This window comes from Anas platyrhynchos, chromosome Z (assembly GCF_047663525.1).
Source record: "Anas platyrhynchos isolate ZD024472 breed Pekin duck chromosome Z, IASCAAS_PekinDuck_T2T, whole genome shotgun sequence".
Lineage (NCBI taxonomy): Eukaryota > Metazoa > Chordata > Aves > Anseriformes > Anatidae > Anas > Anas platyrhynchos.
Genome location: NC_092621.1, coordinates 79,466,820 through 79,492,947, shown reverse-complemented (window position 1 = coordinate 79,492,947; position 26,128 = coordinate 79,466,820). Strand labels below are relative to the sequence as shown.

The following is a 26,128-nucleotide window of genomic DNA, read 5'->3' as shown; positions in this document are numbered from 1 at the left end:
TACCTAGTGTGTTTATGTTATCTCTAGCTGCATTGGTACACGGTGCTCATGGCTACCGAGCCAAGCCAGGAGTCAGTTAATCAGATATGTGACTACCCTTCACATTACCTTCATACAATATGTTTCATTTGTGCAAGTGCAAAGGAAGTAAATTCTGTGTAAAAAGCCAGAGTGCTTCCAGTAATTTCATCTCTTCTTCAGTCCATCAGAGTGTACATTTTAGAGATACAGTCTGTCTGTACATGTATATGCAAAAGACAGGGTCCTCTGGAAAATGAAAAAGTCTCCTTCACTGCTTCTACCTTCAGCTGGAAATGTGAGGTATAAGTCCTACAACTGGAAATCCTGTTTTCTTAAAAATGCTAATTAACCGTGTGGCTCACTGCAAAAATTTAATTTGGTACAGGAAAACAGACAGATTTTAGAAGGCCAGGTATCGTTTTAACAGACTGTTATAGACTGAAACTGAAATATATTCATACTTAATTTTACCAAGAAAAATATGGGCAGCAGACACATTTGCAGAAATAGTGTTCTGCTTGTGAATGGCTCCCAAGTAGAAAAAGTGCTAAATCAATGACAAAATTATTTATTATTTCATGTATCACTGTATAGCATGGGATAAAGTGAGGTAGTCAGGGGAAAATGTCCCCCTACTGCAAATCAATAAGACTCCAAAGTCAACAGAACCACCTCAGATTATTCCTGCTCAGAAAGAGACCCTTTGAGGTAGTGTGGATCTACAGGATTTACCACCAGCCCAAGAGCATGGATCTGAAAATATGCTGGAGTAGCTACCCTTCAGGACCACAGAGTCACAGAGTCAGATAAAGGTTGAGGTTGTCAGGGATCTCTGGGATCATCTGAACTTTTTTTTTTTTTTTTTTTTTTTTTGAGTATCTCCATAAGTGGGGCTACAAAACCAATATAAGCAACCTGTTCCAGTGTTTGAATATCCTCACAGATAAAACAAAAAAACAAACAAATATGTTAAATTGCATTCAGAGGGTATTTCCTACTTTTTAAGTTGTTCCCATTGCCTCTTTCACTGGGCACTGCAGAGGAGAGCCTGGCTGCTTTGCCTTTATTCACACTGATCAGGTATTTATACAAGTGCATAAGACTCCCTGAACCTTCTCTTTAAGAGAACGGTGTAGGACCCAGCAGTTGAGCCCCACAGAAAGAGTCTAAGCAGCCAGTTTGGGGTAGATACCTAACTTTCAGATGGCTGAAGGTTGGTCATGTGAATTATGGCACTTATATTTCCTTTGTTTGATTAGCTAGTTCTTCATATAAATACTTTGAAATAATGCCCTGTTTATGGTGAAAAGATAAGTGATTAAGGAAAAAGCTTAATATAGAAAAAATGTATATATATAAATGTTTCACTTTTGTTTAAAAATACTTCATGGATTGCCAAATATCACATATCATTGTACTACACTATGGCAGTAATGAAAAATTGCTTTTACTGTGTGTATACAAAGATTGATTTTGAATCTTCGTTCAGAATTTTTTTCACCCTAATAAATTTTTTTTCACCCTTTAAATTAATTCTGTATTTTTTAACATGGCTTCAAACCCTGATCCTACAGACTGCTTTACATGAATATAAGGTTATACCTACATGAAATGGCTTCAAGAAACAAGATCTAAATGCAGTTATCTGAATTTCCAGTTATTAAAAAGTTAGATGATTTTTAGAAGAAGATGGAAACAGTTTAGAGGCCATGAGAACTGCCATTTCTGGATAGACAGATTTAAATAACAGCCATTTGCATTCAGCTCGTGTTCTCCACTGTGGTTATTGCTCATATTTAGTGTTTTACTTCAACAGTATATTGCAGGATATTCCCATATTTTTACTTCTTTCTGTAGAACATGTATTCCATCATAATGTAGAATTCATATTAGCGCCACTAGTAGTTTTTAAACAATTTCAATGAATACATGCTGTAACTAGTAATGTTGTAATTTCTAGGAACAGTCGCTGTTCTTCTGAGGGGAAAAAAAAATGTCTCTAGGCAGCAAAATGAGATTCGCCACTTGAAAAGCACATACTCTTCTCTGTTGAGGCAAGGGAACATTCTGATTGTCAGGCTGGCTTGCAGGAATGCTAATTACATTGATGTTGTAATCCCACTGATTTTCATTGTAGACCTGCTAGAAAAAAATGCAGATTGACTTTCATTGTAACTATATCTTGTCTTTCCAGTCTTACTTCCAAGAGAATGCATTTTTTTTTCAAATTTGTTTTTTGGAACAGGCAGATTTTGAAATGATGCGATCATTCAGTGCATACACATACACGTCATGCACTGCCTTTAAATTAGAAGTAGTTGGTTAATTGTTAAAAATAAAATAGTATCAGCATCTGGTTCCTGTAACTATTTCAGAGAACCTGTTCAGACTTCAAAACAGTCAGCTAGTCAGAATCCAGATATTTCACCACTACTGATAGGATTTATCAAATGTTATAAAGGAAATCAATGAGATTTCCTATTCAATTAGCACCTGTGAAATTACCATTCCCACCAAGCCAGCATGACTGTAAGAGTGTGCATCTGTGTCAGCAGGTTACTCTAGAAGATGGGCAGAATATGAGCTTTCCAAGTAGTGAACCTCATTTCGCAGCAGTGGTGTGAATATTCTTTAGCTTGATTTTTCTTTTTTTCCCAGGAGTTATGAAAACTACTGGAAATTTTAATACTTCTAGTTTAAGATAAGATTATCCACCCTATGTATAGAAATTGCTAGTTGGTCTAGTACAAATGTGACTGAAAAAAAGTATCTCATTTGGAATGGATTTAGGAGGAGAAGGGGTTATAACACAATATAATACGTTTGCTATATATATGTTTTTATGTATGTGGTACATACTCCATAGACAATCAAGCAAACAATCAAACAAAAACCTGCATGTTATTCAAGACAGATAAAAGTGAATACAAAATCAGGGAAATCTGAAAACAATTTTCTGTAATCACACTGAAATCAGGCTGAACTTCTGCAGAATGCCATGCCTGATTAGCAAATTTACTAGTATAGCTGGAAAACTATTGAGTTTTCTTGTATTCTTCAAAGAAATATTTCAATCTGCACCTGTGAAAGGGAGAAAAGTGCATGGATTGCACAGGGTTCAGTAGCAAATGAAAGGGTTTATTTTGAAATACAATTGGGTTGATAATTTTATTTTTTAAATGCTTAAATTATGCTTAGATTGGCTGTGCTGTGCCATAACCATTTACAGTGACTAGAAGCAAAGGAGATAGTTCCACAATTGCACAAGTCTCCTCCAAGTACAGCTGCCTAAGTCCAGATCCACAAAAATCCTTGGGATTTGTAAATAGAACTTGGAATTGCATATCTTTTCAGTCTGCAATAGAAAAAAACAATTATTTTTGTACAGTGTTAGGGGCTATGGTTTCTGTATCTGCCATTCATTATTTGTGAAAGTATGACCATATGTCAATTACTTTGTAGCGCGACCTGAAAGTTTATATGAATTTATCTTCTAGGATAAATATGTAGTTTAATTTTTGTGAAAGTTCTTTTTGTTGTTGTTGTTGTTGTTTTTAATGCTACTTCATAATTTCTGTTTTATTCAGATTAATCTTAGTAGTGTTTAATTGGCTATGTTATATAAAATGGTTAATGTCACTACTCAAACATGGTAGAAATGTCATTTTTCACAGTGCCAACTTGAAATGTAAAAATCATTTTCCACATAAAGATTAATATATTTCTAAACAAGAGCTCAGCAGATTAATTTGAGAAACTAAATTCCCCATGCTCCTTACTGCAACATAACTTATAAGTTTATTTTTTTTTCACAAAAGTCAGATTTGTGCTTGAAAACAAAATAGAATAAATGTAATGCATATCACTGAACTGTTGAATGCTGTAACTTTTGAATAATTAATGGTATAAGCTCAGAGGAAAAAAATATTTTTGGTGTTTAGATGGCATGTCCTTTCTGAAATCACAATGGAATGATGGTAATTTTCTGCTGTGGCTGAACGTTGGCCACATGCAATATTGTCAAGATTCACCTTTGTGGTGGTTTTACCGTGCTAGGCAGCTAAACACCACAACCGCTCTCTCACTCCCCCTTCTTAGATGAGGAGGGGAAGAAGTAATGCCAGACCCAGTACAACATCATTGCTTTTCTAGTTTCTGAACTCCTATCTGGATTTTGGGTTACATCTCCATTCATCCCAATAACTGGTAGGCGAGGAGAGCCATGGGCTTTCTCTCCTTGAGTTCGACTGTGTGTTTAGTATACATCGTGGCTGTTTGGCACCCCCAGGTAGAACAAAGAACAGTGAAAGCAGACAGGGACATGCTGTCAGATAGAGCAAAGTCTGCTGCCCGAACAGTACATTGCTGTCCATGCTTGTGGAGTTAGAACAAGAAATAGTAAGACAGAGCAGGGAAGATTCAAGCTGGGCAGCAGTCAAACACTGAATAGGGTTGTGGAATGCATTCAGAAAGCATTTGTTGGGAATTACATGGATTTAGTCTATGTGTTTTGGGATAGAGATTTTTCCAGGTCATCTGAAACCTTATTTTTTTATAACAGGGATCCCTAAACAGTGTGGCTTCATTGTGGAAGTTTGCTTTCCAGGCCAGTTCCATTAAACGCATCTTGAATGTGCCTATGGATGCTATTAATGCCATTAATGTTTTTGAGTTCAGTACAAAGCAACTCTTTATGGAGCAGTACTAAAAATACATATATTTTTTCCGTCTACAGCTTTGCAGATAAGAGATTTTAGATATACCTTTCCTGTTGAGTTTAAGACTAAACATGTTTGCTCAGAATAAAGTCCAACAGTCCTGCCTTGAATGGTGAGATGAAGTGAACACTAAGTAAAAGAGCATGACAAAATGGACAAGCACTAACTGGTCGTTCTCCCATCACATTTTCCCAGCTTCTGGCTGCTTAGGGACTTCATATATCAGAAGTTGTATTTTCCTTTAATAGTATTCCTGTTGGATAGGTTCCCTCTTTAACCAGGTCATACGTGATAATTCCCCAGACATTAATCCCTGGGTTTTGCATGGGGAATTTACAAAGGTAATTCTGTGCAAACAGCAGAATGAAAAATTCACCAAACTAGAGTAAAGCAAATTATTCCCTGAATAACAAGCCTCCATTTCAGACACAGTGTCATATATATATATATACATTTAAAAAGCTAATCTGCTTTCAGTGCCTGAGCCAGCATCTCCATGCACTCCTGCACTATGCTGGAAGTGTCAGTTTTCCCTGAGCTGGGTCAGTGTAGAAAATCCTTCTGGGTGTCTATCAGAGTGATGTGAATCCCACCCTGGGGCTGCTGGCCGGCATGGGGAAATGTGTATTTTCAGAGAGACAAAACCTCTCTGTGAAACTGTACAAGGTGAAGTTGGCCTCTGGAGACTGTCATGCTCCTGAATCCGTGAGAGGGTCTGCTGACACCTCTCGTAGGAAGGGAAGCTGTGTCTCACAGCCACCACTGCACAAAAGCACCTTACGTGTTTAAACAAACAAACAAACAAACAAAACAACAAAAAAAAAGAACAAAACAAAAAAATAAAGGATTTTATCATGTTGTGAAGTTGTGAAAAAAACAAGCCCCGTGAGAACATCGCACATGGATGGCACTTCAGTGGCAGACCACCGAATGGTTGTCCATATCTATCTAACCAGCTCCTATAAAAATAAACTCGTTAAAACCTGAAGAGACAGAACAAACTGGGAAGGGAGGTATGCATGGCATGGGGAAGAACACGAAGAAACAGGAGGATGAAGCCTAGATTGCTTGGTGGGGATTTGATGCGTGTATTGGCATTAATTACTGCAATATCAGAGGTCATCTGTAATCCCATTGTCAGGGTTTGTGTTCGGCACAATTACCGTGCTGTGCTAAGTACAGCCAGAGTAATCTCATTCCAGAAAATGAGGAGCTTGGAGATAGACAGGATTGCAGATGTCTAAAGCAGATTTGTTTTCTGCATGCCTTCAAATTTGCATCTGTTTGTTTTGATGACGTTAGCTAGAGAGAAACCAACAGAGAAAATGAAAGCTATATATTCATGCTGCAAAATCAGACATGCTTCATTGTCAATAACAAGAAATCTTTTTCTTCTGTTTACAGAGGCATAATCTTCACATTTTCAAGTAATTTTTAAACCATTTGGAGGTTTTTCTTAATTTGTGGACTGACATAAATGTAGTCATCCAAATTAAATATACTCAAGTAACATGTTTACTCAGTGCTTTCTGCTTCTTATCTCCTACAAGTACTAATTTTTTATCTTGAATTGGTTTCTCTCTCCCTGTTAAGAGCAGGAATCAGTGACATATCTGCCTATTCTTCTTTATGTGTTTAAAGATGCCAATAAGCTAAAGGTCATATTTCCTTTTGCATTTAGTATTTTTGTTCAGCTAGGGATATATATTATATATATATATATATATATATAATACTAAAATATATATATATATATTTTAAGAGACTAGGGTGTAAACATCTGGACATCTGGACTAATTGTTACTTGCTTTGTGGTGCAAAATAGTATGTTGCATTTCAGACCTGGTTATGCCTGAGATTATAAAAGGAACATTCGAGGGAGTTTTATAGCCATTCCATCTTCAGATGGGTTGGTGGGAAGTCTCCAAAGAACTGAAAAGATATAAATGAATCCTTATTTTTTTCTGTGGAGTTGTTGACTTTTGCCATCTTTCAATGGATCCATTATAAAATATGAACCTACTTTGTGGTACAGTTTTGCACTGTGTCTTCTTCATGGCCAATGAGGTATTGTGGGCATAGGTTTGTGTTTTTTAATGAGATTTATAGAAACATCAATACAGCTTTATTTAGTGAATAACAATTGCCACTATAGGACTAAAAGCAAAATTGCTTGTTAGTATTTTGCTATTCAATGACATTAAAAGTAACAGCTCCAGATGACAAAATCAGCCTTGTGAATCTGTATCAGCAACCTGTCACACAGCTTTTTAATTGCTACTACCTGATTTTTTAACTTTTTTTTTTTCTTTTTTTTTTTTATCAAGTTGATTGTCATACCCCAGTGTGTTCACATTAACTAATAAAATTGGTGACTGACGTTGACCAGACTGAATTGCACAGACACAGTAGTGGTATTATCACTCCCTTGGAGACTGCAGCTTGCCAAGCTGTCATGATTTTTTGTTAAATGAACTGTTGATTTAATAGTAGCGGAGATATAACAACAAACCAATGTGGCTTGTACCTGTTCTGCAAACATGCATATCTTAGTTTTGTTTAAAAGACGGTCTCCAAAGGCTGTTTCTGCTTGTTTTCTCCATTGTTAGAAGTCTATAGCAAATCACAGCCATGAAGCACTAAAAGGAACAATTGGTATCTTAAATTAAATTACTGTTTGTGGCCCAAATTGAGTATCTTTGTACAGCAGCTAGTCTGTAAACAGTTAGTCACTGATAAAACATGCTTGATAGAACCAGAGGCAGGTGATTCAGATGGTAGTTTTCAGGCAAAGTAAATTTCTTGGGAATTTGGAGAGTAATAGTTTCATTATACCTTTTGTAAGGAGAAAGCATGACTCACAAATCTATTTGGCCTACTTGGAAGAAGTTAATGAGCATATGGGTAAAGAAAGTCCATTTTCTGTGCAGTATTTGAAACACAAAAATGTGTTCAACTATTTCCTTTCAACTGATAAAAGAAAGTAAATTGAAAAGTTTTCCTGTAGAATAATGTCTGATTAAAAAGAAAGAACACAAGGATGGGTAAATGGGCAGTGATAACTGTGGAAAGAGCTTACTTGTAGAGTCATAGCAAAACCTCCACTGAAGTTCAATATCTTTTGGAGGAGCAACGTAGCAAAATGAAAATTTAAGAAATGTAATTAGCATTTCTAAAATGTACTGAAGAGTTTTATAAAGATCTTGAAGTACCAATTGACCTGGCTATGAAACAGAAGATTAAGTTCAGTGTCATCAAGCTCGAGATAAGACTTCTCAAGAAAACAAGCCATTACTATGCATGCATCTAACATCTCAGGAGTAGTTAGATTTCAGTGGGCTTCCTCAGGGTCTGTATGCCAGGCCTGTGCCTAGAAAGTTGCTTAATTTCTTGGCAGTGCTATGTTCATGGCAGTAGGATGGTATTGCAAGTCATGGACCTATAAGCATGAGGCTTAACTGAAATTTCCCACCTAATGAGAATAATCTAATTTATATCATGGCAGAGAAAAAAATCTTAAAACATATCTTATTAGTGCATACATACATATTATGTTATAGAGCTGATATTGTTTAGAAAGTAATACCTATTCTACTGTTTCCTACACACCAATGAACACCAATGTAGTATCTTAAAGACTAGCATCTTTAACTTCTAGAAGTGATGAATTTGGGATTAATTCACACTGAAAAAATGACAAACATGATAAACCAAGACTGGAACTGCAATTAAAGTAAGTTTGTACAATGAAGTACCTATTCCTTGAAGGTAGGGAGTTGCTTTGGATTTCAGGAATAAAAATCCTCCTAAATCTAAGGGAAGGTAAACACTTTGACCATATATGGACATATAGCTGACAAAGCACAGTACGTGTTGTACTTGGTAATTTATCTGCCTTCAATGTAGAACAGAAAATTTGCATGTCTCCTGAAAGAAGTTCACATGTATTTCAAGTATTGTTTAACACATACCAAGCATGAGAACAAGCATGCCTTCAGCTGAAGTCTTACACAGTTCTGCACCTAAAAAGCTAGAAATCCTTGTCTCTTCTGACAAATTTGGGACATCTATGGGAGATTGAGGGTCTTGGTGGCAAATAAATGTTCTGCTTTTGAAAATTATCTGCTAAGGCCAGATACTCCTACTCTCCAGCTCAGTCAAAACTGACCCTGATACATGTTGGGGTCCTGTCCTCATGCATATGATTTTCCTGTTAGGTCACTGAATAATGCTAGCAAGGCTGTCATGGGCCCTCATCCCCAGGACAAGACATAATACAGCTGTATGCTCCACATCCATGTGAAAATACCTGCTATGCATCTACACTGCCTTTTTAAGCTCTTCTTAGAGACTTCTCCTCTGTTTCCACATCTCTTCTGTTTCCCCAAATCTCTAATTTTAAATATTTATCAATCTATACTTGCTATTTGTAGTGATGAGTTTCATGGCAAGGTGGAATCTGTCCTCTATGTACCTGTGAGTTTCGTATTTATATATATACATATAGAGACACATGTCTGCTTTCTTTTCCATTATGAAATGATGAAGATATCCTAATAAGTAAATTAGATGAACAGATTTCAAAAACAGCGTTAAGGTTCCATAGGTCTTCCAATTTTTAAGTAACAGTTGATAACACAGTGAAAAATTATACTTTCCCAACAGACTTTTTTTTTTTTTTTTTTTTTTTTTTTTTTAATACTTCATATATTGTACTTACCTGTACTGGTGACAAGGAATTTGTTTTCTTCTGGCTTTTGTGTGCATCTGGCACAGCAGCAGGAGAGTGAGCTGCATTTTGTTGCATTTTGCACAGCATTGACAGAGTTATTAGTCAAGTTCTGATTGCATCGCCTTCGTTGTTGGGAAGTATGTGATGCAAAAACGTCAAACTACAGTTTTAGACTCTAGGCGAGTTTAGTGGGCTGTGCTTGATATTATGGTACACATGTGCTTGATATTATGGTACAGTGTGGTTCATGTCAGTCACTAATTTCAATGGGGCCAAGGTTTCACTTGAGCTTTTCCTGGAAGAAAAGCCGGTTTCTCATTTGAGAAGTAACACATTTGGAAGTCAACCATGGGATTTTACTTTCTTCTTTCAGAACCCAAGCACCTGCTTACCCATGGCCTTTCCTCTGTAAACAACTTAAAGCTGCAATTTAGTTTTATTTGTCTTCATTACCAGTAACGCGTAATACCCAGGGATTGCATTGCCTAGCACTGTCTCCCTGCCTCAGCTTCTGCTGAGGAGAGCAAATTGTGCCGGTCACTTCTCCTTCTCTGTGCCTTTAAATTAATGAAGAATTAAATCATTTGTGACTTTCTGCCCATATGGTGTAAGGATTTCATAGTAGTACCATTTCAGAGTTCATTCCTGGACAGTGCTTAAGGTGAATGCACTGACAGGCTTCTGAGAAAGACTAAAGTGTAAGTAAATATCCTCTCTGTTCTGTTGAGTTTAAAGTTGCCAAGGTGCAGTTGACCCATGCAGCAGATCTTTTGAACAACTGAGCAGACGAACTGCTACATTTCATACTCCTGCAGTGTACTTCTCTCGATATTGTGCATCAGAATCAAATAAAAAAAAAAAATTATTTGAAAGTGGTTGGTGATATTTAATAGTAGGCAGGCTGACAATCATTTGGATATAAAGAATTTATTTTTTTATTTTTTTATTTTTTTTTCTGTTTGGATTGCATACAATAACTGAATGCTATTGTTGATGTACCCAAGTTGGGTGGCTTCAGAAAAATATGTTTAAAAAGTGTCATGGCTTTAAGAAAAATTACATCAACAAGTACTGCTGTTCTGGCTGAATACCACTCTTAAAATTAGGAACATTTAAACATTACAGTTAAATACATACTTTGTGGTTTGCTCATTAGGTGCATAAGACCTTTAACTTTTTTCAGAGTAAATGCATACTGTATTTATAGATTCGTGTTTCTAAAGATGACTGCAATAACAAGTTGAAGAGTATTGGCTAAATTCTGACCTTTATAGCACGAGTAGCAATGTGGAACTTTACAGAAATTAGAGAATTTTGCTTTTATCGGCTATTTCAGTATTTGAATATAAGAATCATTTTCTTGATGTTGGTATCTGTAAAGCACAGACAGCTCTTCAGAGAGAACAAACTAAAAGAAATGGAAATCTTTACTGATTTCATTAAGTTTGTAATGGGAATAGTTACTTACAAACTATATTTCTGTACTTTTTTTCTTTCTTTTTTTTTTTTTTTAAGAAGATGCTACTTAAGCGCTTTAAATCTCTTCTAATAAGGTATTTAACATGATATTCTGGATCTATTTGTATGCTGTTTGTAATTGCAACCATTTGGGACTCGGAGAAATAAATAATTTCAGTTGCATACGTTTCTTGTTTCCATTCATAGGATGCTCTGGCCCACTAGGAATAGAAGGAGGAATTGTGTCAAATCAACAAATTACTGCATCATCCACTCATCGAGCTCTCTTTGGACTCCAGAAATGGTATCCATACTATGCACGACTTAATAAGAAGGGTCTTGTGAACGCTTGGACTGCTGCAGAAAATGACAGATGGCCGTGGATTCAGGTAACAGATGGAGCTGAGGAGAAAAAATCTCCTTGATTCAATTGCCAGAGTCACTTAAGAAACTGATGAAGACAAGTGGTAAACTAACAGCTAGATTCTTATTCACTGTCAGAAATGTAGCCTAGACTAAAAGGGACTATTTAGTTGCAAAACAGTAATAATCTCAACTTTGCAAATGCACAGATCTTTTTTATTTACAAAAAAAAAGTGTGCATATGTTCCATTGTGACTTTAAGCCACAGAAGCAAATTTATAAAGACTCTTTCCAAGGAAGCAGCTTTCCACATATGCTACATTTGCTCATTAGGTCGTTAGTAGCATTTAGTAGTGATATCTCTTGGTGGAGGTACTTTGACACACTCCTTGGGCATAATTCTAGACTGCTTTAATGTGGTTTTGGCTGTACCAGAGCCTGCGGGAATTGTATGTCCTCTCTGCTGAGCTGCTCGGTGCACATAGGTTAAGCGTTGTGTGCATCATGCTGGAAGTAGCGGGAACTGTTGTAATTAAGGTTGAAATAGTTGTTCAACCATATCTGCAGGGCTGAAAATACACATTTTTCCATTCCTGCTTAAGGATGTTACGGCTAGAATAGTTCAAATGGCAGTGCCCCCTTTGTGGGCCGGATTTCTCTGCCAGCAGCAGATGACTTTGGTATAAGTCTCATGAAGCAGTAGAATGTAAAATCTTGTGGCTGTATTTTAATGAAGGTAATGATTGCCTAGTGATTGCTATAGGTCTTTAGTTTTGTGACATTTTTATTATATATGAATTAGGCTAAGCTTTAGTGTCGTCAACTGTTAATAAAAGTGATGCCAGATACTTGTGGAAAGAAACATTCGTACTAATCACTACAGTCAACATGTGAATAGGGTGCCTCCCTTCCAGTGAACCCACCACAGGAAGAGGAGAAGACAGTACCTGACCATCTTATCCACCAGCACCGAGATGAGCTGTCCATATGTCTCCTGAAAGTGTCAGATACACTTTTCTCGAACCTACCTACCTTTGTGTGCATTGAATAATTTTTATTCAAGTTTTCATGCTGACTACCATTTGCAATTTTTGTGAGGGTTTCCCAGATGTTTGGGGAAAAAGTGTACAGGATTGCCTGTTCATTTTTCTTGTTTGGAGAACAGGCACAAAGCGCTGTTTGATGAAGTTCTCTGGAGCTGGTGTGGTGAGAATGCTGGGTTTTGTCAGTTCTGAAAAATGAAGCCTATGTTACTGTTTGTTATTCACTGCAGAGTGAAAACACAAAGGTCTTTCAACATATCTGAAGTCAGTTTTCTTCTGACTGGAGGGGGTTGGGAAGTTTGTGAAATTTACATATTGAAAAAGACCTGGAAAGAACAACACAAAGGGACTTGCGAATTATGTTTGCAGGAGTGGAAAGCTAATGTAGCTAACAGATAATGAAAAATGTCCATGTTACATTAGCTTTTGGGGCTGCTTCAGGGTGTGGGTTTTATTAAAAAGTGTGGAGAAAAAAGTCAGATTCATTTAGCACTGGTCCCGTCTTAGATATGGCTGTAGTCGAAGGTGGCCTGGATGCAGACTGCCTGCAGCCAGTTGCTTCCATGTTGGTACTTGGCAAAGCCAGCACCTGTCATTGAGGCAGCTCTCAGAGAACTGGGCAGGTTTCTACCCAGACCGTAATTATGTGTGCCTTGGACTTTGCTCCCAGGGAAGTCTTATCTTTGTGCTTACCTGGAAGGAAGGTTGGACCAAAGGAGAAATATTTCTACAAATTTCAGCCCAGGGCATGAGGTTTGAAAAATATGTTCCTTTTTTGGAGTTAATGACCCAATCTAGGTAGTGCCAATCCCCTGCGGGTTATTCTGTAATTTTGACAGCCCTAGTATGTAAGGACTCTCTAAAAAGCTAATTAAGTGATATGATTAATGTGTAGTAAGCTCCTAGCATTCCTTTCTTTTTCTTCTCATTTTTCCTCAGAAATAAACTTTGGTCTCTAGTTTTCACAGAACTTTCCAACTGTGGTTTTTTTTTTTGTTTGTTTTGTTTTGTTTTGTTTTGAGTTCAGGGTTTGCAATATTAAAACACATTTAAATCTTAAGAGGATTTTTTTTTCCTTTTCTGATGATTTTTCTCCTTAAAACACATGGAGAGAGAAATCTAAATTTTATAAGGAGATGATACTTATAGATAAAAAGTAATTTTTAGTGTTCTGGAGAAATCCTGTTTTGATTTGGCAAGGATAAAGTACTTCACAAACTCACATCTTATGCACTGTGTAGTAGTCCTTTACACTGGAGCCCTGTATGATTCTTCAAGACTGCAATATGACCCCTGTATGGGTGAACAGTTTATGCTGAGAGAAGAGGAGCACAGAAGTCCCGTATGCTATAATTACACAGCTTCCATAATGGCCAGGGAGGTGCTTCTTCAGCAACTGTGGAAACTTATAAAAAAGTGAGGCTACTCGGATCTGCTAAGTTTCTGGGTAACTTCCTTCTGCTCTTGTGGGAGAAGTCCTCCTAACAACAGCTTACTCTTATTTTTACTTTCTTGACCGTCTCACCAACTTCAACCTGGATCATAATTTAGAGGGTCTGTGTATGGGACCTTCTCTACATTGGTCTGGGAGATGGAGCAGCTGGTCCAGATTACGGCACTTTGAAAAACAGTGTGAAAGTGTGACAGAAATTAAATCTAAACTTTGAAACCAGAAATTACATTTTTAGGAAATGTAAATTAACATTTAATGCAGTGAACCTGAAGCTATAGCCTGTTACTCTATTACAGTTTCTAATGCTAGATAAATCCTAGAGGAAGATGTTGGATAATGGGCAAAGTCCCACAAAATATAATTATGTAAAGGCCCATTCCTATTTTTGCCTTGTTCCATCATTATCAATTTTCTTTGTCATTTAATTTCTTTATTTATATGCAGCTTGACAAATGAAAGGTTTGAGTGCTTTGGTTATAACTCACTTGTAATGAGTGCAGGTTTTTTTTTTCTCTAATCTTTCAGGTGTCTGACACACATGAACTAATTAGTATGCAATTTCATTTTCCCGCATTCTCTAAATGACCTGAAAATTGAAATTGCCATTTTAAATTTACACTCTCCACATGTAATTAGTAATGGCACTACAATGCTTGTAATTGGCTTGTGATTTAAAGGGTCAGTGACCATGTTTTTGAAAGCAAATTAAAGTCAGAGTAAGTCATATCTCCCTTTTAAAGTTCTGCTGACCTCTGTTTCTCCGCATAGGTTGACACTCTGATAAAACAACACCCATGTGTATTGTTCACTGCTTTACAAGTAACACTGACTTTTAATGTTTTTAAATACAGTGAGCAAAAAATAAATAAATCTCATTGGTCTTCTGTGTTTCCACAATTCTGTATTTCCTGAATTGTTCCATCTGTCAAAATGGTCACTTTGTCGTCACTTTGTCTGTTCTGTTAATATTCTTTTTTTTTTTTTTTTTCCCCTTTTCAGAACTCTCTTGTTAAAAGAGCACTGATTTCTGTTTACCTTTTTTTCCTTTTGCATTCATGGCTTTAAAATATGCTCCTTCTTTTAATTCTGATTTCATTTTATCTCTACTCCTTCCTTCCACATAGTTCATATCTATGTTCTTTCCTTCAGCATAGTTCACATTATATTTTTTCTAGGCAATATAGAAATGGCCATGGCAGGGTTGTTGTTTGTATTCTCTCTCTGCCATATCCAAAGTCATTTTAGATGCTTCAGTGGAAGGGATCAAATCCTAAATTATGATTCTGACTCTCACATACTTACCTTCAGTCATCCCTCTTCTCCTTCTTGTCACATTTTCTCTGTTTGTACCATTTTCCTTCCCACTCACGACTGTTTCTCTGTACCATGGTCTACTTTCCTGTGATGTAATGGTAATATTTTAATGAGAACTGCTAATCTCTAACAAAAACCTGTAAGAGGACCTTCTAAATCTGTCTCCTCTTTAGTGATTTCTAACCTACAGATCCATGCCTAAACATTAGATTTGTTCTTCTCCCAGTTTCACTAACCAAAGCTTGTATTTAGTAACTCGTCCTAACCTCGTATTTCTTAACTCATTTTTCTTCTGTTCGTGGCTAATTTACCTTATCCTCCCACACAACATTATCCTTTTTTGTATCACTGCAGTTATTATTCCTGTAACACACAAAGACTTCAGCCATGGTGGATATACAGAAAACGTATGAGCTGGAATATTATGAACACCATAAGACAAGATAAAATAGTTCAATATAAACAGCAGTGTAAGGAATGGTGTACAATACCAAAATAGATATGTCATGCAGTTAAAGTGTGTGAGTAACTTTGGTAGAAGGGTACACGTGGAAGAACCATGCTCGGGGATGAGAGAGCAAGGTGGGTGAATATTGCCTTGTCAGATAAGAGCCTCAATTCTTCAGAATTCTGGGGGGGGTATGACCTTCGTGTTCTATAAATAACATCAGTGCATTGGTATTACTCATTAATATATGGCTGATCAACCTTTCTACATGTTGACTGGCACAAGAACAGTAGTACTTAGCCAACTATGTCAGGGAGCCTGGAGCAGCAGAGCCACAGGCTGGGCTGACTTAAATGCTGAACATACCAGGGAGCCCAGGAGCATCAGTCTCAGAAATATGTTAGTTTTAGAATGAGATAAGAAGGTGGGTGAAGGCATACAAGAGATACAGGGTGAAACGTACCAGATTTCATGCCAGCAAAAATCTGAGTGTGCAGTGAAGTTTTGACTAAGGGAAGGATAGAGTAAATTTGTTCCTGGTCTTGGCTGTGGTTGCTTGATTAGGGAAGAAGTGGAAAAGATCAGTGCCTGCTGGTGGCCCCATAATTGCTGCTGCTGCTGCACAACTGGGCTGTCACATCTGAGAACAAGAGATCCTGTAATTTCTGATGGTCTCATGATTGAGAAGAGGATCCCTGTGAGGAGTAAGCCTGGTAATTGCAGAAATTGTAATGGTATTTGAGAGACTACCACCTCGTTTTTTAAAGTGCTCTGGGGACTTTTGGATATAGAAATTGTTTTTACAAGGTCGATATTAATCCAAAGGCACAGAAAGCAGATATGGGCATACATTATATCCAGAGAACACTAAGAAAATGAACTAGTTACTGTGCATTACACCAGTGTGGAAACTGGTTGATCATGTAAACTGTTGCCGGAGATTGTTGTATACAAATGTAAGTTATTAAATAGAAATACATAAAAATGTATATATATTTAGTTATCCATTATTAAAATAGCATGAACCATTTCTCCAGAGAGATACTTAGGATCCTTGTTAGGATACTTGTTTGAGAGGATCCAAAGTCCAGTTGCTATACCAGAAACACTTTATTTAGTGATTATTCATGCTTTTGTAAAGTTTTGTTTTGTTTTGTTTTGTTTTTTCTTTTAATTTGTTCTAAATATATTGGAGTATTGTTTCTGTTCGGTAAATCTTATTTATGTATTTATCTGTGGCTTAATTTATTTTTTTACATGGGTGTCTCTCACACCACCTGCAGCTTCAGTCCCATCTCTGGTTGTGTGGATGTGAATCTCACAAAACTACTCATTCTGACACATGAAAAAATTACTTATAGTAAAGGCTTTATAAGTTCCATTGTTCTCATCCTAAATGCACACACACATGCGCACACACACAAAAAAAAAAGTATATATTTTTTTATTTTTACTTATCTATTTATTTTCCCCCCCCCAAAAAAAAAAGGCACTGAAAAATTAGCAGCTTCCACATCAAGAACTTCCAAAGAGCAAGTATACACCAGATGATAGCTATTTGCTAATAAAACGATAAAACCTAAAATACACAGAGGTCTTGCAGAACATTCATTCAAACATCTGTTAGTAAGGGCTCTAAGCAAACTACCATCTGTCAAACCATTCATTTTGTCAAAGTTCATTTCCTCATTCATGAGTACTGTTGTATCAGCTTCCAAAAATACCTGTCATCATAGATTAAATATTTAATATTACTTAATATAGCTCTCAGCTTAGAATAATGTGGCCAAGTGAACCTTATGAAATACAATCTCAGACTCATCATGTACGGTGATTTGAACCATATAGAAAGACTTAATTTGGTAAGTTAAATGCTGAAAAATGTATTTAAGCTCTTCATTTTTTGTCAACAATCCAAAATTTTACTTAGTATTAAAGTATTCCTTGGAGAATATTGACAAGTGGCAGTAAGTACCTGAAAGTCCTTGACAGGAGAAAACAGAAACTAATAAGGAACGTGCAGTTGAATTCTCTCAAAGCAGCTCCACATAGGACCATTGAACTACAGGAATTAGTAAATATCTTCAAATGGTCAAAGTTTGCCACAAATTCACTGACTTCAGTGAACTCAATACCAATGTCTACAAGCTGCAGATCTCCCTCAACACCTATATGTTTAGCATAGTCTAAAAATGCTGTTTATGTTCTCAGACAAGAAAACAAAAGGACTGGAAGCCTATTTCCTAGTCTAGTCATCCAGATACTCCCTTGTGTCCCCTATCCTGGTGTCTATTTGATATTATCTTAAATCTCCTAGTTTCATTCTTCATACACACAAACACCCACACAGAGACATATTCAAACAACTTTTGATTGAGGTTTCAGAGATACAAAAGCAGCCGGTTCAGAGTTAGCATTCCCATGGCAACGGAAACTTGATGCTGTTATAAACACTATCCATAACACGCTCTGTCAGCCCGCACATCAGCTTTCCTTAATAACTCCCTGTAATATGGCTGAACGACTGAAGGAACAGTACTTTTAAATGCATTGTTTTATTATTTCTGTGACACCATCTATTTTGACCTAAGGATTTTTTTACATTTATCATCTTAATATTAAAAGTAATCAAAGCAGCAAGAGGTGGCATGCTAAAATGGTCATATCCATGTCTGTCTGGTTCCTTGTGCCAATAACAAATTGCATGTGTAGGTGCCCCTGCGCCTGTGTGGTGGTTTGCTAGCTGTAATGGAGCTTTGTGTGGGCATCACCCCCCCCCCCCCCCCCCCCCCCCCCACGGGGACAACAGCGTCTAAAGCACTTAGATGATGCTGTGCTGGTGTGTGATAGTCAAAAATGCCATATTTTATGTCATAAATATTCACTTTCAAAACCAGCAGTCCAAATGATCTTTACTTAAAAATTAGTCTTCTGCCAAGTCTCACTTTTAGAAAAGAACTGGTTCAAGTTACTTCACTACAGCTAAAGTTCAAGAAAAGGTAGAGTTACATATGAATATATTAACATATATATATATATATTTATTTATTTTTATTTTTTTTTCTCAGTACAGAGGCATGTATATACACTTACTTGTGTGTTGATGGCCCCAGAGCAGCACATGGGTGCTGAGTTCATCTGTGACAGAAGTTTCCCTTATGCTGGACATAGAGTCAAAGCTCTGATACAGCCCGAGCTTTACAGACTCTTGCAGTCCCTGTGTGCACCTTGGAATTTCTCTGCAATTTTAGAGGTGGTGGAAAAAAGTTATGGTCTTATATAGGCTGTTGGGAGTGTAGGAGTTGCCAGCACCATGATACTAAAGCAGGAAACCAGTTCTGAAGTAAACCCGTAGACATCTGCTGGAAATGGTGACCTGTGCTTGTAATCTCAAAGACCTTCTAATTTCACTGGAACTTCAATTCTGTGGACTGAAAAACAGGAGTGAGTTTTACTTTCACGTTCTTCTAACCTTCTACTTTCCTGAGTGGTTAAGATAAAGAGACACTGATAAGGCTCTTTTGCAGGGGTTGGGGAAGCAGAGTCCCTGTCACTGTAAGTGAAGAGCAGGGTTGGGACCACCTGATGAAACTGAACAGGTACAAGTCTGTGGGACCTGGTGAAATGCATCCCAGGGTCCTGAGGGAACTGGCTGATGTAGTTTCTAAGCCTCTGTCCATTGTATTGGAAAAGTCCTGGCAGTCAGACAAAGTCCCTGGTGACTGGGAAATGGGAAATATCACTCCCATTTTTAAAAAGGGTAGAAAAGAGCACCCAGAGAACTACAGATCGGTGATCCTCACCTCTGTGCCCAGGAAGATCATGGAACAGATCCTGCTGGAAGCAATGTTAAGGCACATGCAGGACAAGAAGATGATCTGAGACAGCCAGTATGGCTTCACCAAGGGCAAAGCATGCCTGACCAATCTGGTGGCCTTCTGTGAGGGAGTAACTGCATCAGTCAACAAGGGAACACTGACCGCTGTCATCTGCCTGGACTTCTATAAGGCCTTTGATATTCCCACATAACATCTTGATCCCCAAATTGTAGAGAGATTGGATTTGAAAAGTGGACCATTCGGTGGATAAGGATTTGGCTGCATGGCTGCATTCAGAGAGAGCCTGCCCGCTACTCTGCCCTTGTGAGGCCCCACTTAGAGTGCTTCATCTGAGTCTGGTACCCCCAGTACAAGAAAGCCTGTTAGAGCAGGTCCAGAGGAGGGCCATGAGGATGATCAGAGGGCTTGAGCACCTCTCCTATGAAGTCAGTCTGAGAGAGATGGAGATGTTCAGCCTGGAGAACAGAAGGCTCCACCAGACCTCCTTTTTGCCTTTCAATACTTATAAAAAGATGGAAAGCAACTTTTTGCTTGGCAGATAAAGGTAGGACAAGGGGAATGGTTTTAAACTAAAAGGGGAGATTTAGACTAGATTTTAAGAGGAAATTCGTCACTCAGAGGGTGGTGAGGCACTGGAACAAGTTGCCAAGAGAAGCTGTGGATACCCCATCTCTGGCAGTGCCCAAGGCCACATTGGACAAGGCCCTGGGCAACCTGGTCTAGTGGGTGGCATCCCTGCCTATGGCAGAGGAGTTGGAACCAAATGTTCTTTAAGGTCCCTTCCAACCCAAGCCACTCTATGATTCTATAAAGTCTGAAGATCTCAATAAGATTTTTCCAATGTTGAGTTACTTGTTACTTTTCTTGTTCTATTGGAAAGACAAAAGCATTTTATATTTTATCAAATCTATTTTCTATCAGTTTTTGTAGGAGAAAATATTTTAAGGAAAAAAGCAGAGCTAATAAAAATGATAGGAGAGGTTTTTTTGTTGTTTTTTTTTTCTAAGCATTAGGATGCTCAAGGATAATTTTTTATATTTATATGTTAACTTATTTATTTATTGGTTGTTAATTTCAAGAAATAATGAAAAATGTGAGTGTTTGTTGTGATTCAACCAATATTCAGGCAATTTTTTAAGGTTCAGAGGGGATTAATCATTCAAGCCTATTCTTCCTTTTTTGTAATAACATCTGTGGGTGACAAAATCATGTGGGTGATATAGTCTTTTCAGCAGAAACAAAGCCATCTGCCACCTGTGTGCTTATTAATCCACCTCTTTACTCCACTTGCGTCCATCTAAAACCTTGGCCTTTCTCCCTAGACAACCAGTCTCATAGCAACTAACAGATTATTCTCAAAGATGACAATATGTAGGAAGTATTGCTTTCATGTACTCCTATTTTCCCATTTGTATTTCTCCCAAAAATTGTATCACAAGGTGAACAGAATATAAAAATTGTTCTAGTTATAATCAGCATTACCAGGTCAGTCGGCAAGTTACAACTAGTTACAACTGGAATTTCAGCATGCTTTGGATCTTCTGTAAACTGACAATGAAAAAGACTCTGGACTACCTAGAAAAGCGCTTCCAGGTGTTTGCAGATGGGAAGAACAATAAGATACTATGACCAGCATGATAGGCAGCATAAAGCCAGGCCCGTTGGAAAAGGTTTTAAGAGGGTATATGATGATTATGAGGATTATGTCAAACTAAGAAGAAAATGGGTAAGAAAGTGTATTTTTATGATCTGCATTATGAAAACTGAAATACCGCATCACAAGTTTTTTAGGAACTGAAAACACTGTTACGTTACTGGCTAAGGAAGTCTAGCATGTTCCTCATAAACTCCTTGCAAAAAATCCAGACTGCGTTTGGGTTTGTAACATCTCCTAAGGCTGGCATAGTTAAGACGACATAGTAAAGCAGCTCTGTCCTTTACATAGCCCATAACAATCGTGTCCTGTGAAAGCACTCTTCAGTGAAACTCTTCCCCTTCTGTCTCCTCTAGTTATAAACTGCATAAAACAAAGAAGGGGTAGTGAACTATGGTTAAAAAGTGCTCTCCACACATGTTGCTCATACACCATTTGGTATCACTGCTATCACTTACTGGGTGTATTCTGGTAAAAGAACTCAGTTTCCTTGTGTGTTAAAATAAGCTGGGAACTTGCAAAACCCCCAGCAGAGATACCATATTGCCAAGGAAGCCTTAATCTCCTGCATGCTCTCAGCTATTCCAGTTTTTTCTACAGCTTCCATCTTTCAGTGGATGCATTTAATTTCAGTTTGTTTTTTTTTAAATTTTTTTTTTCTAACATTTAAATCTAATGAAGAGATTTTCTTCAACAGACCTGTCATTTTCTAACACATTTCCATCTAAGTCTTGGCTTGAGAAGATGCAGGACCTAGGCAAGGCATGCTGAAGTCCAAAATGGGAATTCTTCCCAGTTGTCCTTGTTGGGCTTCAGAGCAGATCATACTTGTTACCGCAGTTTTTACTGCAGCGCAGCTACCAAAGTGCCTTAAAAACATATTGAAAGGATGCAACAGAAAATACCTCTGATATTTGTCAAAGGCAAGTTAAAGAGCTTTAACTGAATATATTTGCATGGTGATTTTAAGATTTTACCTTCTGAATTTATTTCCGTTCCCTAAAGAAAGATGGTTTTCATGTAGGATTAAAAGAAAAGGGCATGTTTGTTTCTGTGCCCTGAGCCTGTCATCTTACTTCTAAACTCTTAGAGCCTTCGATCAATTGTATTTTACATGTGGAAATACATCTAGATATTTTCTTTGGCAATTGTTTTTATTTACACATTCTTTGACTGGAACTGTAAGAATTATTCTAGACAATTTGGGGAAGTGGTTTTTTTGTTTGTTGAGCTGGTTGGTTGGTGGTTGGGTTTTGGTTTCAGTGTTTTCTTGTTTGTTTTTGTTTGTTTTGTTTTGTTTTGTTTTTGAGATATAAGCATGTCAAAGAAGTGAAGAGGATACCAAAGTTCAAGGTATATGAAGAAATTAATAATAGCAATAAACAATTTTAGTGTTTCTTAGCTAACCTTAAATTGCAGGTAGTTAATACCCATTTAATCAGGAATTTGTAAATGAGATGAAATTTTACAGGGCTTCAGACCTCTGAGCAATGTGAGATTGATTATGGACCTCTTTTTGAGATGACAGGCTAAACACACCAGTATTTGAATAATTCATATCATCCTGTTAATGACATTCATAACAACTACCTTTGGGACTAAAATAATGGCTTAATAAGAAGAAGAAACAGACCAAGCAAGTTTTTAGTCTGTCTAATTATGTAAAGTCTCTAAGGCATAAAGTGAAAGTTCTCAGCAAAAGCCAAATGAAGTGAGTGCTTTTTGGTAATATTCATAGTGTACGCTCCTCCATATGAATATTACAGCTTGATCCAAACAGTCCCTGTATTTATGTTTTCTGTACAAGTGGGTTTTGACCTACATTCTGATCCTTCTACAGACATGAAAATTAAATGAATGGGATAATTTATGCCAATGATTCGGCATTCCTAGCTTGAAACATAAATAGTTTAATTGAAGAAAGCAAAGACATTGAGTTACTTTTAAATGGCTGGCTCGGACTAAGCTGTGAGTACAGGGAAGACTTGAGAGCCATTTGTTATTACCATATGGGGAAAGAGTTGGGTGAGGCACACTGAACAACATGGTCAGGAGGGTAAGCTTACAGAGGATTTGGTATGAAAGATGTGAAGAATCTTTGCTGGATCTGCATCCAGGTCAGTGAAACAAAGAGGGTTTGAGATCTGAAATAACGGGGTATTTCATCAATTTGCCTGCAAGGTAAAATCCCACAATCACACAATGGAATTACCATTTGTAAAGTGACATATATCAAATGACTGTGTTTATTCTTCTAGACTATCACAAGTTTAATATAAAACAAGTTGGCTTTTCCATGTAGCAAACTCCCATTCCAGAACAGAAGCAACAGCTGGAATGCCACCATGGATAAATCACTACCTTACCTCATCTGGATGCTAGTTAGGACTCGTATTACTGCTGCTATCCTGACTGCATTAATTCCTTCAGCTAAACCTGGAGAAGCTCTGCTGACAGTGCTGGTTAGGAGAATAACAAAAAGCCACAGACAGGCAAGATATACAAGCACTTTGCATTGAGGAATGGTGATACTCTGCAGCAGGGACTATAATAGGAATTGACCTTCTCTGGCCATCCTGAACCTCATCACATGCTGAGTCCTGCACTGCAGCCCCTGCTTCAGACATGCCTTCTGAGTGAAGCAGCAATGTTCATTGTGCTCAGGGCCCCTTGTGCTTGAAGACTGAGAAGAAATCATAGGAGGGAGCTTTCAGGCTCATTACATTTCGCAGTGTTGCAGGAATCATGTCAGGTTACTCCTTTCCTGAGTTTATTACAAACATTTCCATTGGCAAGTATCCATGTTTCTCACCAGCATATGCTTCTGTGGGAGCTTTCTATATAGCTTTATCAGAATCATGACTTAAAAAAAATCAAATTTAAATCTTTCAAAATCTGATGAAATCATCAGGGAAGCATTGCTATAGTAAATCTTTGTATGCTGGTATAGTCCTGATCAACCCTATTTTTACATCAACAGTAGTGAAGGTTACTGAAAAAATATATGCTTTGAAAGGATGGAGAATTATTTATAGTAATGCTATTGTATCTCATAACTGAACTAGGTAAACATCACAGTTCTTTGTAAATTGCATTTCTGTTCTGAACGAAGCCTCATGAAAAACTGCATTTAAAGCTTCAAAGACCCAGTGCTTCATGAAAGCTTTAAACTGGGTATATCTTGGAAGCTTGTTGTTAAGGTATACTTCAGGCAAACCTGTTCTGTGCTAAATTTTAGTGGTGTTATTGCTAACAGTGCAGTAACAAATGAGAGGATTATAGTTATGTATTCTGGCCAGGAGCATCACATATGGTGTCTTCCTAAAGTCACTTCATCTTCTCATCTCTCTCCTCCACTACTCCATGTAACAATGTAGATGAGACAGATGCAACTGATTTTTATTTTTTTTATGTCTTCTTTTTTTGTCAAGTACATAGTTTCTGCACACTGAATATGCTAATATTTGATCACAGATTGCAGAGGAATATGAACTTACACTGATGGCGTCCCAAATTTCTCCTGTTCTGTTACATTGATATATTATGAATGTGACTTTTTTTTTTCCTTCCTGCAGTTCTAAGGTTTGTTAAGCATGCTGGGAAGTTGTTTATTTTGTGGAGCTCTTTGGACTGTTTATTGAATGGTTTCTTGTTTTTATGGGAAAAAAACATGTTGTAGTTATCTCCAGTTTTATGGTCCTCCATTTTCTCACACCTAAAAGTGTAGCTGAAAAAGCAACATGCAGATCATAGGATTGGCTCTGAATCGTCTTTGAAAATAAATGTCTTTGAAATAATTGTCTTTGCACTGTTTTTGCTTTGTGCAATCTGTAGAAACTTGTAAATTTGCCTTGTTCACATTGACACAGTCTCCTGGGGAAAAAATATGGTTTTTCATTTGTTTTTCCTGTATGATACATATTTTTTGAAGTTAAATTCCAGTTTAATTTTGATTGCCTACATCTTCATCTGTGTAGATATTTGAATGATTTAGCATCCCAAAACTGATTAGTGTGAGTCATTGCAGTCAAAGACATTAGTGCACCCATGAAAATTGTTTAATAGGTAATTACTGCTACAGAATCAGTGCCAAGAGCAGGAGACATAGCAAGTCACTGTTTCCCCTCCTGCACAAAAAGGCCACGGCTCTGTAAACTACTGCAATGAGAAAAGTGGTCTAATCATGGAGCTGGGGTGATTGTAGTGGTTAAAGGAACAAGATTAAATGAAATTTCAAGGGTTACTGGGAATTTTTTTAACTGATAGGGTGCATTTTGTTCCCCAGCTCTGGGGCATGTGCCACACTCAAGGGAACATTCCCTGAGTGATTTTCTTTTTACTTAGTTTTGTCTATATGGTGCAGTTTAGGAGGCACCAGGCAACTGGCAGTACACACGTTCAGCCTTCAGCAATGCGTACAGCACTGAATATGAGGTGCTAGATTTTATCCCTGAGGGCTGTTAAATTGAGTTGGCTGCCAAGCCTGTGCAGTTGCTGAGTTTTTAACTAACTTGCCATAACAGCATAGTGAATTTACACCATCTATTGTACAGACAGTGCCTCTTTCTTGTAGAATCAGATTTGGATGGGCTGAAATCAGACTATGGGCTTTCTCTTACAGCCAGTTTTACCCGCATGATTTAGTGCTCATCATTTCCTCTAGCAGCAGGAAACTTTTGCATTGAAATGCAAAACCTGTTAGAGGCTGATTCTTTAATTGTGGGTGTTAAGTGGCACCTTGCTCAAGTTTCATCAAATGCCGTGTGCCATCAGGAAGTATGGCAGCAGGCGTCCTTTACTAAGATCTCTCTGCATGTGCACGTTGCAGCTGCAGTCCCCAAAGTGTGCTGGGTGAGTGAGATGCTGTGTCAGTTGCTGTTCCCCGGGGCCAACTGCAACAGCATGCACGTGGGCTGCCTGCCAAGCCTGAATCTGGTACTCTCAGTGTAACCTTAGATGTAAGCCAGGCTAGGAGAACCAATCAGGCTTTTCATCTTTTTCCTCAAACTTCTTGCAAGTATATTCTTCTTCCAAAGTGATTGTCCTACACTAGTACCTAAATTACTGGGACAAGCCCCTCAAAGT

At 37.6% G+C, this 26,128-nt stretch overlaps 1 protein-coding gene across 2 annotated transcripts in view; it reads left to right on the top strand.

Annotated features, from left to right (window-relative positions):
* The window catches only part of EDIL3 (EGF like repeats and discoidin domains 3), a 266,089-nt gene that overhangs the window by 176,439 nt on the left and 63,522 nt on the right, over positions 1–26,128 (top strand). For both annotated transcript variants that reach the window (XM_038170824.2, XM_038170823.2), the window contains one exon: positions 11,137–11,318. In XM_038170824.2, the coding sequence (XP_038026752.1) occupies positions 11,137–11,318 (182 nt within the window). The remainder of the gene's footprint in view (positions 1–11,136; positions 11,319–26,128) is intronic.